Genomic DNA, 13,703 nt, shown 5'->3' with positions numbered 1-13,703 from the left:
GGCAGGAGAATGGCATGAACCCAGGAGGCAGAGCTTGCAGTGAGCCGAGATCGCGCCATTGCACTCCAACCTGGGCGACAGAACGAGACTCTGTCTCAAAAAAAAAAGTTATTTTGGGTGCTCTAGCAATTCTGGATATATAACCAAAATAATTGAAAGCTGGGACTTTCTGGCTGGACATGGTGGCTCACGCCTAGCACTTTGGGAGGCCGAGGTGGGAGGATCACTTGAGCTCAGGAGATCGAGATCATCCTGGGCAAAACAGTGAGACCTCGTTGTTTTTTTTTATTGTTTTTGAAATGAAATAATATTTAAAAAAAGAAATCAGGGACTGTCAGTTGGACACTCGAATGGGCAACCCAAGTGTCAATTGATGGATAAGTGGATACACAAAATATGGTCCATCCACACAGTGGAATATTATGCAGCCTTAAAAAGGAAAGGGCTGGGTGCGGTGGCTCATGCCTGTAATCCCAGCACTTTGGAAAGCTGAAACGGGCAGATCATCTGAGGTCAGGAGTTCAAGACCAGCCTCGCCAACATGGCGAAACCCTGTCTCTACAAAAATACAAAAAAAATTTAGCTGGGTGTGGTGGTGGGCGCCTGTAATCCCAGCTACTCCAGAGGCTGAGTCAGGAGAATCGCTTGAACCCAAGAGGTGGAGGGTGCAGTGAGCTGAGATCGCGCCACTGCACTCCAGCCCAGGTGACAAGAGCAAGACTCCGTCTCAAAAACAAAAACAAAAACAAAAACAAAAAAGGAAGGAAAGTCTGACACAGTGACACACGCTGCAACATGAATGAACCAGAGGACATTATGCCAAACGAAATGAGCCAGTCATAAAAAGACAAATACAGACAAATACAAATGACTCCACTCATATAAACTATTTAGAGCAGTCCAATTCATAGAGACAGAAAGCAGAATGGTGGTTGCCAGGGGCTGGGGTAGGGGGGAAATGGGGTGTTGTTCAATGGGGACAGAGATTCAGTTTTGCAAGAGGAAAAGAGTTCCGGAGATTGGCCGTACAAAAAAGTAGATGTACTTAACACTCCTGAATGGCACACTTAGAAATGGTTAAGATGGCAAATTTTGTTATGTGTATTTTATAACAATTTTTTACAGGTTATTTTGGGGAACAGTCAGTCCTTAGGTGCCTTGTCACAGGCTGCAATGAGAAGTGCACAGCTCTGTCGGTGACACAAGTTTTTTGGGCACAAACTTGAAACTGAATGTCGTGGAGCCGTTTGATCTAACTTCCAGTTTCCAGGAAAGTCAGGAACACATGCCATGACATCATAAGAAAGCCACCAGAGTCAGTAGCGGGACAGTTTGCAGTACACACACTTGCTGATTTTGTCAACAGACACTGACACGAAACAGAAAGCTGTGGTGAGGGGGTGGGGGCAGTGATGCCGCAGGTTAGAAGAGTCAGAAGACCATCACCATCCCGTGCAAATGCAGACCAGATGTGACTAGATCCTGGATCCCAAAAGCCAGCTGTCTCATCTGGGGGACAATGGGGACATTTTAGATTAGACTAGGGAGTACCTGACACTAAGGAATCGCTAACTGAGTTTCTTAGGTGTCCTGATGGAACTGTGATTACAGAGAAAATGTCCTGATTTTTTGGAGCTTCACGGTGAAATATTTAGGAGTGATGGATTATGAGGTCTATAACTTACTTGAAACCGCTTCAGCTGAAATAAAAATAAAAATATGAAGCAAATATAAAAAAATTATGAACAACTGTCAAACCTAGGTTCTGGGAATAGGAGTTTTAAAAAATTATTCTTTCTACTTTGGTATCTTCTTTTTCTGAGTGTTTTAAAATGATCATGGTGAACAGACAGACAACAACTTCGTTTCAGTTTATTTTTGTCCTCAGTTCAGTATCCTCTAGAACTTTCTTTCTTTCTTTCTTTCTTTTCTTAAATCCCAAAGCACAGGCCTCTAGCCTGGGGAAAGACAGTTTCTCTGTGTGCCTTGTGGAGTCTCTGGGACAGATGGACAGGGTTTGCTCAGGGTCCAGAGGGCAGGGTTGTGGGTACAGGAAATGGCTGGGGCCATGATCCTGGGGGCCTCTTACTCCAGTGCCCACACCTGTTCCCATTCACGCCATGGCCCCTCCCGGAGGCAGCGGGGGAGGAGGTACCTGAGGCTGAACAGCCCTGCGGGTCGCCCCACCAAGCTCAGGAGGATGGCCAGCTGCTTCCAGCCCAGGCAGCACTGGGTCAGCCTGGGGACAAAGGTCAGTCACTGAGGTGGCTCTGGCAGGGTGCCCCCACCCCTCTGCTGTCCTCACGGGCTGGGTGGGTCACTCACGTGAGCTCCGTCAGCTGCAGGGACTGGCTCAAGCCGGTGGCCAGCCTGGACACGTGCTCTGGCCGGAAGCTGCACTCACTCAGCCTGAGGGCAGAAAGCCAGGGCAGAGCCTGGGTGAGGCCTGTGGGCCCTGCTGCCCAGCTTCATCTCAGCCTCCCTGAGGGCCTACTGGGGGAGCATCCCATCCCTGAGGGCAAAGTCCTGGAGCAGGGCCTGAGAGGCCAAATATGCAGCTCCTGCTCTGGGAGCTTCCTGTCTCTTTGGGGAGGAACCTCCCGCACCCCCTGTAAGAAAGTATTAGGAGTAAGTTACTTGGGGAGCCTGACTCTAGGTCAGGCAGTGTGCCAGCCTCTGGGTGCACGGGACTTCCTGCCTTACCCGCAGGGTCTCCTTTAATTCTCACAGCACCAATTAGAGGTGGGGAAACTGACTAAGCCAAGGACACACAGCAGATGAGAAAGAAGGGCAGAATCTGGTTTCCATCCAGGTCAGTCTGACTGCAGACCCCAAGCTCTTAACCACTGCCTTACTCTCCAGGACCAGCGCTGGCTGAGCTCCCTGGGGAGGGAGGTGTGCCTGGGATTCTCCGTGAGGCTCTGCTGTCCAGGCACCTCAGCCCTGGGTGGCCAGCAGACGGGCCCAGCCAAGTGAAAGGGCCCAGTGAACCTCGGAGCGGTTCACTCTGATGAGGCAGGGTTGCTGGGATGCTTCCAGGAGGGGCTGATGTTTGAGCTGGGTGTTAAAGGATTGGGAGAATTTTATCTCAGAAAAGGCAAGGAAGAGAATGTTGGGCTGAGTGCAGTGTGAGCAGAGGCAGAGAAGCTTCAGGCAGGGCTTGATCTAGGAGCAAATAGTGAAGGTTGTGGCTGAACAGTGTGTGTGTGTGTGTGTGTGTGTGTGTGTTGTGTATGTGGTATTTGTAGGTATTATGTGGTGTGTGTGCCGTATTTGTAATGTGCCAGTTATGTATGTGAGGGGTTTGTTTTTGTGGGGTGTGTGTGTATTGTGTGGTGTGTGTGGTGTGTGTGTGTGTATGTGGTATGTGTATGGTATGTGGTGTGTTTGTGTGTTGTGTGTGCTGTGTGGTGTGTGTGTGTTGTGTGTGCTGTGTGCTGTGTGGTGTGTGTGGGGTGTGCTTGGTGTATACGTGGTATACGGGGTTGGTGTGTAGGGTGTGTGTGTGGTGTGGGGGAGATGGGAAAGAACGTGGTAGAAGGTGACAGTTGGATCAGACTGTGAGGGAGAAGATGCTAGCGACTTTGAACTTCACCCTGGGGTTAATGGGGAGCCACTGAGGGGCACAGAGTAGCAGAGGGGCACTGTCAGATGTGTGTTGTGAAGATCCCTCTGGGGGCTGTGGAGTGAATGGAGGGGAGGAGGCCTGATAAGATGCAGGGATCAGTTTGGATGCCCTGTTCACAGCTGAAGTAAGACATGTAAAGGAACTGGCCCAAGGCAGTGGCAGTGAGTCAGGGCTACCAGGGGTAATGATAATGATAATAATAATAATAATAATAATAACAGTTACAATAACAGCTGACAGCACTCCCATGAGCCAGACCTTTTCCTGGCACTTTATACTTATTAACTCATTTCATCCTCACAATAACCCTAAGGGGTAAGTTGTGCTAATATCCCCATTTTACTTGTCCAGGGCCACATAGCTGGTAAGTGGCAGATAAGGGATTTATTTTCAGTTGGCTTCAAAATCTTTAACCATGACACTCAGAAGCCTCAAGGCCTGTAGTCAGGACATGGCAAGGAAGAGAATGTTGGGCTGAGTTGGGCTTAGAATGTTGGGCTAAGAGGCACAAGTTCAATGCCAAGGCCCTGGCTGAGACTGGAGGTACCAGGCCATCGGGGGCAGATCTGGGGGAACAGACCCAGGCAGTGAGCTTGAAGCTGCTCTCTAAAGGAGGAGAGGGCCCAGGGAAGAGGGGGCCATGGAGGCTGCCACAGGGTCAGCCTCCTCTCCCCTCTCCGTCCCCTGTCCCATCACCCTGCAGGGATTACCTGAGTGTCTTCCCAGCCTGGTCCTCTCTGGAGAAGTGAATCCAGAAGCTCTGCTCAGAGCCCAGGCTGCAGAGAGAAGGGCCTGGGGAAGTGCCGTGCCCAGATGTGCCAGCCTCCTAGGCACCTAGGGCACCCACGGGGCACAGAGAGGGAAGCAGGGCTGCACCCACAAGGACAAGGGAGGATGGAGGCCTCAGAACCAGAGGAGACCCCCAAACTCATTCTGTGAGCATGGCAATACCTGGCCTTCCCACCCCATGGCCTCCATGGTCCCCATGGCACCTGGGCATCAGGGGATAGAAATTATGATCCCATGCCCAGGAAACCCTGAGATTCAGAGAAGGGCAGAAGTTGCCCCAAGACACCCAGATGGAAAGCCACAAAGTGTGGGTGCCTTGCTTCTCCCATCATCAGCCAGGGGCACCTGTTGGCCAGCAGAAAGGGGCTTTTCGGGGACCAACATCCCCTTACTTCACTGAGGCCTCCCGGACACGTGGGCAGGAGGGCAGGGTCTCCACCAGGTACAGGGCACTTTCCTGAGAAACGCTGTTGTGACTCAGACTAGAAGGGAAATGGGGATGAGAATGGGGGTGAGGGCAGGACCTCCTTGGAGCCCTGCCCAGCCTCCTCCATCTCCCTTCCAGCTGTCATTTACAGGAAGAGAAGCCTCCATGTCTAAGCATCTATTCTCCAGATGGACACACTGAGGCCCAGAAGGATACCATCCCCACACAGGCAGAACTGGCACCAGACCCTGAGTCCTTGAGCGCTGCACTCACCCTGCCCGCTGCCCCTGTGGTCTGGGGTCTGGGCACTGGCAAGGCCAGGCTGGCAGCTCTAGCCCCGCATGAGTCAAGGACTCCCAAGCACAAAGCTCAGTTGTCTAGCAACAAGTGGTGTCCTGGAGCTGGCTGTCACTCCCGCAGGTCACTAGGGAGATGGGGCAAGCATGTGGATGTCTTCCTAAGGCCCCTTGCCTGCCGCAGGGACATCTCCAAATTTATGTCCCACAGATTGGGTCAGAAGAATTTCAGGGACAGGATGGACCAGGAGTCAGGCAGCTACAATCCCACATCAGCTGGTTGGGAATGGAATGTTGCTTCCCTGTCCCCAGGTCAGTTTGGCTGTAGGGGTGCGTCACCCTGCCATGAATCACAGCCTCTCTTGGGTGTTTGGTGGAGGCTCTGCCCATGGTGGGTGTGAGGGACAGGGGAGTGAAGGCAAGGGAAGAATCGCCCCTTGCCCTCCGCAGTCCTTGTCCTCTGGTGCTCTGGGGGATGCCCTCAGAAGGAGTCCCCTCATGCTTTTGGCCTAGGGGAGCCTTCCTCCTTGCTATCTGTCCTTTATGCTGCTTTCCACTTACTCAAGCGAACCGGAGATGGGCACCTGCGGCAGACATTCCAGAAGGCATCTGAGCCCGCTGTCACCCAGCAGGTTTGCTGAGAGGCTGTAGGGGGTAAGGAGCAGTGGCGGTGATCAGAGGTGCCTCCTCAGCCTGAGATGCTCCTCAGTCACCAGGAGCCTGCATCCACTGTCACTGCTACTGGACCCCATGTCAGGGTCACCAGTGCCACCACCATCACCACCATCACCAGTATCACCACCATCACCACCACCACTTTCATTATCACCACAATTCTACACCACCAAGCCCAGTACCACCATCACCATCCCTTCCATTACCACTAGAATAACCAGCAACTTCTATGTTCTCTGCTACTATCCCCTCCCCAGCACCACAGTAAACCCATCCTCATGGTCCTCTTCCATATCGGGTGACCACTCACAGCGCATGTGCCTCCAGCAGGCTTTCAGGGGTTAAAGAAAAACCAATTTGCCTTCACCACGCCCTTGGCCGGCATCATTTGGGATCCATAGTTTTTGAATGAGAGGAAATTCAGGAAAAAAAAAATGTTTGGAGGATGCATTAAACCCATAGATTTCTTCTTTTAGTCTGGGAATGTAATATCAATATTGGAAACCTCACCTGAAGTTTCTTATTCCCTTCATTACAGCATTCTGTGGTTTTATTTATTGATTTATTTTGAGATGGAGTCTTGCTCTGTTGCCCAGGCTGGAGTGCAATGGCAGGATCTTGGCTCACTGCAACCTCCATCTCCAAGGTTCAAGAGATTCTCCTGCCTCAGCCTCCCAAGTAGCTGGGATTACAGGCATGTGCCACCATGCCCGGCTAATTATTTTTGTATTTTTAGTAGAGACGGGTTTTCACCATGTTGATCAGGCTGGTCTCAAACTCCTGACCTCAGGTGATCCACCCGCTTCGGCCTCCCAAAGTGCTGGGATTACAGGGTGAGCCACCATACCCAGCTACTTTTAACTACAGTTTCAGAAATAATATAACCAGTGTGCCCCGGAATATCTGATTTTTCTCCTAGGTCTGTGACTTTTTGATGTTTGTTAATATCGTCTTTTCCTGAGAAACATCATTTAAAAATTGGTTTGTCTTATGAAGCCACTTAATAAAATAGTCTTTAAAATAAGAAAAATTGGCTGGGTGCGGTGGCTCAAGGCTGTAATCCCAGCACTTTGGGAGGGTGAGGCAGGCGGATTGCCTGAGGTCAGGAGTTCAAGACCAGCCTGGCCAACATGGTGAAACCCCGTCTCTACTAAAAATACAAAAATTAGCCGGGCATGGTGGCTCATGCCTGTAATCCCAGCTACTTGGGAGGCTGAGGCAGGAGAATCGCTTGAACCTGGGAGGCGGAAGTTGCAGTGAGCCAAAATCACACCAGTGCACTCCAGCCTAGGCGGCAGAGAAAGACTCCATCTAAAAAAAAAAGAAAGAAAGAAAAGAAAAATTTCCCTCTATAATGAAAAACAAAAAACTCAAAGACATATTTCTTATTCATATCTCTTTAAAATACATTCCAAGCACAGCGACGCATGTCTGTAATCTCAGCAACTTGGGAGGCTGAGGATCACCTGAGCTCAAAAGTTTGAGACCAGCCTGGGGAACATGGTGAGACTTCATCTCTTACAAAACTAAACTATTAGCCAGGCATGTTGGTGTGTGCCTGTAGTCCCAGCTACTCCAGAGGCTGAGGTGGGAGGATTGCTTGAGCCCAGGAGTTGGAGGCTGCAGTGACCTATGATTGCACCACTGCACTCCAGCCTGGGCAACAGAGGAAGACCCCAGGGTCTTAAAAAAAAAGAAATCCATGATTTCATCAGTCACATTTTTCTTCTCTGCCACATCACAACAGAAATGAAAATTGTGTGGCATTTTTGGCAGACTGCTGTCTCTATTTCCCACTGGTCCTAGGCTGGATTCCTAATGCGTGTGAGCAGGGACTCTGCATTTTACTAGCTGTGTGACCTTGGGCAAGTTCTTACACTCTCTGTGTCTCAGTTCCCTCATCTGTAACATGAGAACAATACTAGTATCCAGGTATACGGGAAAGATAAAAAGAACATGTCAAGCACTTAGAACAGTGGAGAAAGTGCTCAATAGGTGTTAGCTATTATTATTCCACCCACGCAGGGGCTGACTATTTGAGTACCCAAGACAGGCCACGCGGATACCACATCTCAACAATACAAGAGACTGAAAGACCCCAACCTGGCTGGCCCTGCATCCCTCCTCAGGCAGAGTCATCTGGTACTTTTAACCACCTGCTGGGCCAACAATGAATCCTACGTTTTAGCCCCCATCTGCCAGCAGAGCTTGCACATACTTGAGGCTGAGGGCTGCCCAAGTCAGAGGGCACACCATGGAACTAGCTCCACCATGGCGAGAGTGAGGGCGGGAGAGAGAAAATTGATTCAGGGAAGCTTTGGGTATGTGACCCAAAGTCCCAGGCATCCCTGACAGCTGGTCCTGAGGGGTGTAGGCAGGCACACATGAGTGTATGTGCACACATGGACCCTCATACCCCCTCCAGTGCCCCTCAGACATGCATCCATGCTCCTTTCCTTCCTCCTCCTCCCTCAACTTACTCCACCTGGCTGAGGTCTTTACACTTGCTCAGCAACCAGCACAGTGACTCCACATGCTCCTGGCTGAGGCTGCAGCCCGTGAACCTGCTGGACGGGGGTAAAGGGGACAAGCAGGGGATGGGGCGTTTGGCCACTGAGACCACCTCTACCCTGGCTAGTCCAGGACACAGCCTCTGAGCTCCAGGTGGGTCTCCACTCAAGCTTGGACCCTCTGGAAGTGTCCAGAATCCACTGCTCCCACCCCCACAGTAGATCCCACCTGGGCCTGTGTTTCTTCATGCTGGGTGAAACAAGTCCCTCTGCAGGGTTGTTCCAGGGGAATGTTTCATGGTAGGCAGTCTGCATACTGCTCTGGCCACCCAGGAGGCAGATCCACTGGTCCCCAACATCAACTAGCTGCCTAGGCATGGTTCAAGGGGGCTTACCCACAGCACACGCCTTCCTCCTCCTCGTTGGATCTGAAGTGCAAGGTTGCATGGTGTAGGGACCTGGAGCAGACAGCACCTGGGTCAGACAGCTGTGGCCACAGCCTCAGGATGCCCCCACGGGGCCAGCACCCCTCCTCTGGAAGCCCAGCCTCTAGTTGGGTCCTGTTGTCTTCATCCTACCCCCTCATACCCACCAGACTCCAGGCGCAACCCTTCAGGACTAGTCCTGGCTGTCCCAGGGGAATGCCCACCTGAGATCCACCTTTTTAACCCGTGGACACAGGCTTAAGGTGTTGGCCAGCAGGAAGGGGCTTTTCAGGGACAGTCCCGTCTGGCTCAGCCTGAAAAGGAAAGGGGGTAGATCCCGGCAAGATAAGTGGACAAGGAACCTGGCTAGGCTGGAGGGTAAGGAAAGGGAGGGTGGGGAGGGCTAGGAGCTCAGCAAGGCAATAGGGAAGCAGGCAGGGGATCAAGAGGCACAAATAGGGCTGAGGGTCAGACAGATTTGATTTGAGTCCCAGTTCTGCTTACTGGCTGTGTGACCTTGGACAAGTGACTTCACCTCTCTGAGCTTCAGTTTCCTTATCTGGAAATCAAGACTCATCATGTATGACTCTCGAGGTATATGAGGATTTAATTACATCATGCAGGTGCACTGCCGGGCATGGGACCTGTGCTTGCTGTTATTATTGCTATTGTTTTTACCTGCAAGCACAGATTTCACAGGCGAGTCCTTGCTCACAGAGAGTGGGAAGCTTCAGGCCCTTCGGACACAGTTTTTAAACTTTAGCACCATTGAGATGTGAGGTCCAATAATTCTTTGTTGTGGGTTGTCCTGTACCCTATAGGATGTTTAGCAGCATCCCAGATCTCTATTCATTCGATGCCAGTAGCAGCACCCCTCACCCGCAGTCATGACCACCAAAAATATCTCCAGACATTTCCAAATGACTCCCAAGGGTGAAAATCACCCCCAGTTGCAAACCACTGCCTTAGAGAAAGTGAATGGGTCCACTTTGCCCTCAGAGGCAGCCTCAGCACCTCCATTTGCCTCATCCAGTAATCCCCCTATCAGCTTGTCTGTAAATTCCACTCTCAAGATCCACCCTGAGTCTACCAGCTTCTATCCCACCCCAGCAGTGATCAGCCCCCAGCACCCTTCACCCTGCTACACACATCTCTTCCTACTCTCGTTTCCACTCATATCTCCCAATCCATTCTCTGCCCGGCACTCAGACTGAGCTTTTGAAAACCCAAATGAGGACCGGGTGCAGTGGCTCTCCTGCCTGTAATCTCAGCACTTTGGGAAGCCGAGGCGGGTGGATCACTTGAGGTCGGGAGTTTGAGACCAGCCTGGTCAACATGGTTAAGCTCTGTCTCTACTAAAAATACAAAAATTAGCCAGGCATGATGGTGCACGCTTGTAATCCCAGCTACTTGGGAGGCTGAGGCACAAGAATTGCCTGAACCTGGGAGGCGGAGGTTGCAGTGAGCCGAGATTGTGCCATTGCACTCCAGCCTGGGTGACAGAGCGAGACCCTGTCCCCACCCTCCCCTACAAAAAAGAAAGAAAGAAAACCCAAATTATTCCTCTCCCTCTCATGTTCCCAGGCACAAAAATCTCCCCATGGGCGCCAGGCCCCATGCAACCCAACCCGAGCCCATCTCTCTCTTCCTCCTCTCCTAGGACTGACCCTGCCAGTCACTGTGCTCTGGCTGCATCGGTTCCGCGCTGTTCCTGGAGCCCACCAAGCTTAATCATGCCTCAGGGCCTCACACGTGCTGTTCCCTCTGCCTGGAATGCAGTTCTCTGCTCTTCACAAGGCGAGCTCTCTCTCTTCCTTTAGGTCCCAGCTCAGCATCCGTCCTCAGAGATGTTCCCTGACGGCTTCTGCCATCATCTAAATCACCTCTCCAGCCACTCTTCACCACATGCCGAGAAAATTCTCTTATCACTGGCTAAGTTTATCTTATTTGATTTTACTTTACTTATTTTTCAGCTCCCACTATTGTAAGATGAGCTCCAAGAAGATAAGGACATGGTCAACTTTTTCTACTATGTCGTCACACAATGCCTGGCCCACAGTGGGGGTACAAGCACTACAGGTTGAGTACTACAAAGTTTAAACCCTGGCAAGGGGTCAGGCTGGCTACCCCACTCCAAAGGCAGATGAGGAGTCAGGGGTGAAGCTGTGTGATTTAGGCAAAGAGAAGTTCCTCTCTGGTCTGAGGTTTCCAACCTGTTCAATTTTAACCTGCCACCTTTTATGTCCAAAGGAGTCCTTTCTGACTCATTATCTCTGGGCAGGGTGGGACTACTACAGGGTGCCATGGGGTACTGTGAGCTGGGCTGTACTTGCCCCTGGAATGTTGTCACGTCTCCTCCCTCCCTCCCAGATAAAACCCAAGCATAAGCGAGATCCTGGAGGTGATGCGAGCCATCTTAGACATCCCAGAGAGCCCCAGCCTTTGCACTGATGTTATTAACATTATGATTCACTTTCCTGTTGTATTTTTTCATCTCAGCTGCAGCTGCTTCCCACCGCTCCCCGCCCACTGCTAGAAGACTGTTTAAAGTAAATCCTTCTAAAATGCTTTCTTTTTCTTTTTTTCCTTTCTTTTTTTTTTTTTTTTTTTTTTTCCTGAGATGGAGTTTCGCTCTTGTCTCCCAAGCTGGAGTACAATGGCGCGATCTCGGCTCACTGCAACCTCCGCCTCCCAGGTTCAGGCAATTCTCCTGCCTCAGCCTCTCAAGTAGCTGGAATTACAGGCACCCACCACCACGCCGGGCTAATTTTTGTATTTTTAGTAGAGACGGGGTTTCACCACATTGGCCAGGCTGGTCTCAAACTCCTGACCTCAGGTGATCTGCCCGCCTTAGCCTCCCAAAGTGCTGGGATTACAGGCATGAGCCACCACACATGGCCTAAATCCTTTTAAAATTCTAACCAGTCTGAGCTGAAATTAGAAAATAGTTTTAATACTTTGGGGGATTCTGCTTAAATTCCCTTTTTGCAGAGTTTGACGGTGACCTTTAAAAAGCAGCGTGTGATATGTACAGGACCTACATCTGTACAGCCCATTTGTACGAGTGGGTGATCCTCCCGTGGGTGGGGAGAAATTGGACAGCTCATTTGTCACAGATCTTCCGTTTCTTAAGGTGATTTTAGAATAACTTTTTTGAGTCCCACCTCTGGGGGAATGGGCGGAGAATATTAATCCCATTTATCAGATGAGGAAACTGAGACGCAGAGGAGGCAAACGATGCCCCCTGAGGTTGACAAAGTATTAGGGTGGAGCTGGAAGCACATTGGACTCCCCAGTTGTGCCAGGTAAAATGATAAAACAACCTAAGGAAAGAATGGAGCGGGTAGAGGGGGTTGGAGGGGGTTAAAGGGGGGGTGTTGAGGGGTTAGAGGGCAGGTACAGCTTTGCCATGGAGGAGCCTTAGGAACAGGAGCACAAGGAACCGGGAAATAGGAAAAACTCTCGTCTTACTGCAGCAGGCTCAGCTGAGGGAGTTGAGGTAGGCAGTCCAGCAGAGTCTCCAGGCTCTGGTCACTCAGGAACTCGCAGGACAATCTGTGAAACAAAGCAGGTGGATGAGGTGGGGGAAACCTTCCAGGAAAGCAGGGAGCACGGCCTCATAGCCAGAGGCTTCTGGAGATGGGACCTAACCAGGGTCACCTGAAACATTCCCTCCCAGCACTGGGTCCATGGGTTATCCATGGGGCTGGAAGAAGAGGAAGGTCTTGTAAGTTTGGAAAATACGGGGTTAAGCCAAATTAAATGGTTTTGTTTGCTGCAGGGCTTCTCTGAGTCTGCAATAGGCTGCTGTGCATTATGAATGTCCAAGGAGCTACAGCAGACTTTTCCCCAAACTAAATGGACTAGCAGAATTAATTTTTAAGGGCCATGAAGGTTAGTGTTCTGCAAAACGTGTTTGTTAAGAAAAGAATGTGGCTGGGCACGGTGGCTCATGCCTGTAATCCCAGCACTTTGGGAGGTTGAGGTGGGTGGATCACCTGAGGTCAGGAGTTTGGGACCAGCCTGAGCAACATGGTGAAATTCCACCTCTACTAAAAAAAACAAAAAAAAAATTAGCCAGGCATGGTGGTGCGCACCTGTAGTCATAGCTACTCAGGAGGCTGAGGCATAGGAATCGCTTGAACCTGGGAGGCAGAGGTTGCAGTGAGCCAAGATTGTACCACTGCACTCCAGCCTGGGTGACAGAGCAAGTCTCTATCTCAAAAAAATAAAAAAAGAAAAAAGAAAAGAAAACAATGCTGCCTTAACCCAGAGGAGTGGATAAGACAGTGGAAATTCAGCATACAACAGGTCGGCAAAGGAGACAGGGACTGGCTCGGGTCTCTAGTTGCCCATTAACACCAGACCAACCAGCTTATCATAGTCCAGATAATTCGTCAGAACCCAGTGCATTTAGAAGAAACTCCAGATACCTGCCTTGCTGTCTCTGCTCTAGATGGAGGACCGGGACAACTCAAGACTCTGAGTGCCCTGGGGTTTACATACAGCCCCTTCCTGGGGGGCCTGGAGCCACTTCCCGACCCCCACAGAGCTCTACTACGTTCTCCTTCTGCCTTCTCCACCTTCCCCTTCCTCTCTTTCTGTTCCTTCGTCCTCTGCAGGCTGCCCTCTCCCGTCTCTGGGGCTTCCAAGAGCCTGGCCCATCTCTGCTGCTTTCTCCTCTGGCTGTTTGGAGGGGAGGCACGGAGTGCAGGGACCCCACATCAACTGGCTTAGTGAGCTGGGGGACAGGGTAGGGCAGAAGGAGCAGTCTGTGGTCCTGGGGCTGGAAGCCTCATGTTGGAGCCTCTGCCAGGGCCCAGACTGGAGGCCCAATTCTACCGTTTCTGCCCCAGGGACTGGGCATGGGCCCCTGAGGCACAGTCAGGACTGGGGCCTTCATTGAGGGTGGTCTTTCCAGAAACACATCCCGTATAGCGTCCCACCAGACCC

At 51.1% G+C, this 13,703-nt stretch overlaps 1 protein-coding gene across 9 annotated transcripts in view; it reads right to left on the bottom strand.

Annotated features, from left to right (window-relative positions):
- Window positions 1-13,703, bottom strand: part of NLRC5 (NLR family CARD domain containing 5) — a 95,326-nt gene that overhangs the window by 19,958 nt on the left and 61,665 nt on the right. For 4 of the 9 annotated variants that reach the window (XM_054533940.2, XM_054533943.1, XM_024233666.3 and 1 more), the window contains exons 24-32: window positions 12,222-12,305; window positions 8,975-9,064; window positions 8,721-8,783; window positions 8,296-8,382; window positions 5,702-5,785; window positions 4,810-4,899; window positions 4,339-4,404; window positions 2,326-2,409; window positions 2,156-2,239 (exon numbers count right to left, since the gene is read on the bottom strand). In XM_054533940.2, coding sequence (XP_054389915.1) covers window positions 2,156-2,239; window positions 2,326-2,409; window positions 4,339-4,404; window positions 4,810-4,899; window positions 5,702-5,785; window positions 8,296-8,382; window positions 8,721-8,783; window positions 8,975-9,064; window positions 12,222-12,305 — 732 coding nt within the window. Of the gene's footprint in view, window positions 1-789; window positions 1,510-1,852; window positions 1,998-2,155; window positions 2,240-2,325; window positions 2,410-4,338; window positions 4,405-4,809; window positions 4,900-5,701; window positions 5,786-8,295; window positions 8,383-8,720; window positions 8,784-8,974; window positions 9,065-12,221; window positions 12,306-13,703 lie in introns of those variants that run through there. The other 5 variants (XM_054533945.2, XM_054533947.2, XM_054533948.2 and 2 more) reach the window with 5 other exon arrangements.

The sequence above is a fragment of the Pongo abelii genome, chromosome 18, assembly GCF_028885655.2.
Source record: "Pongo abelii isolate AG06213 chromosome 18, NHGRI_mPonAbe1-v2.0_pri, whole genome shotgun sequence".
Taxonomy (NCBI): domain Eukaryota; kingdom Metazoa; phylum Chordata; class Mammalia; order Primates; family Hominidae; genus Pongo; species Pongo abelii.
Note: the sequence above shows the minus strand (reverse complement) of the source record. Positions and strands in the feature narration are given on the sequence as shown.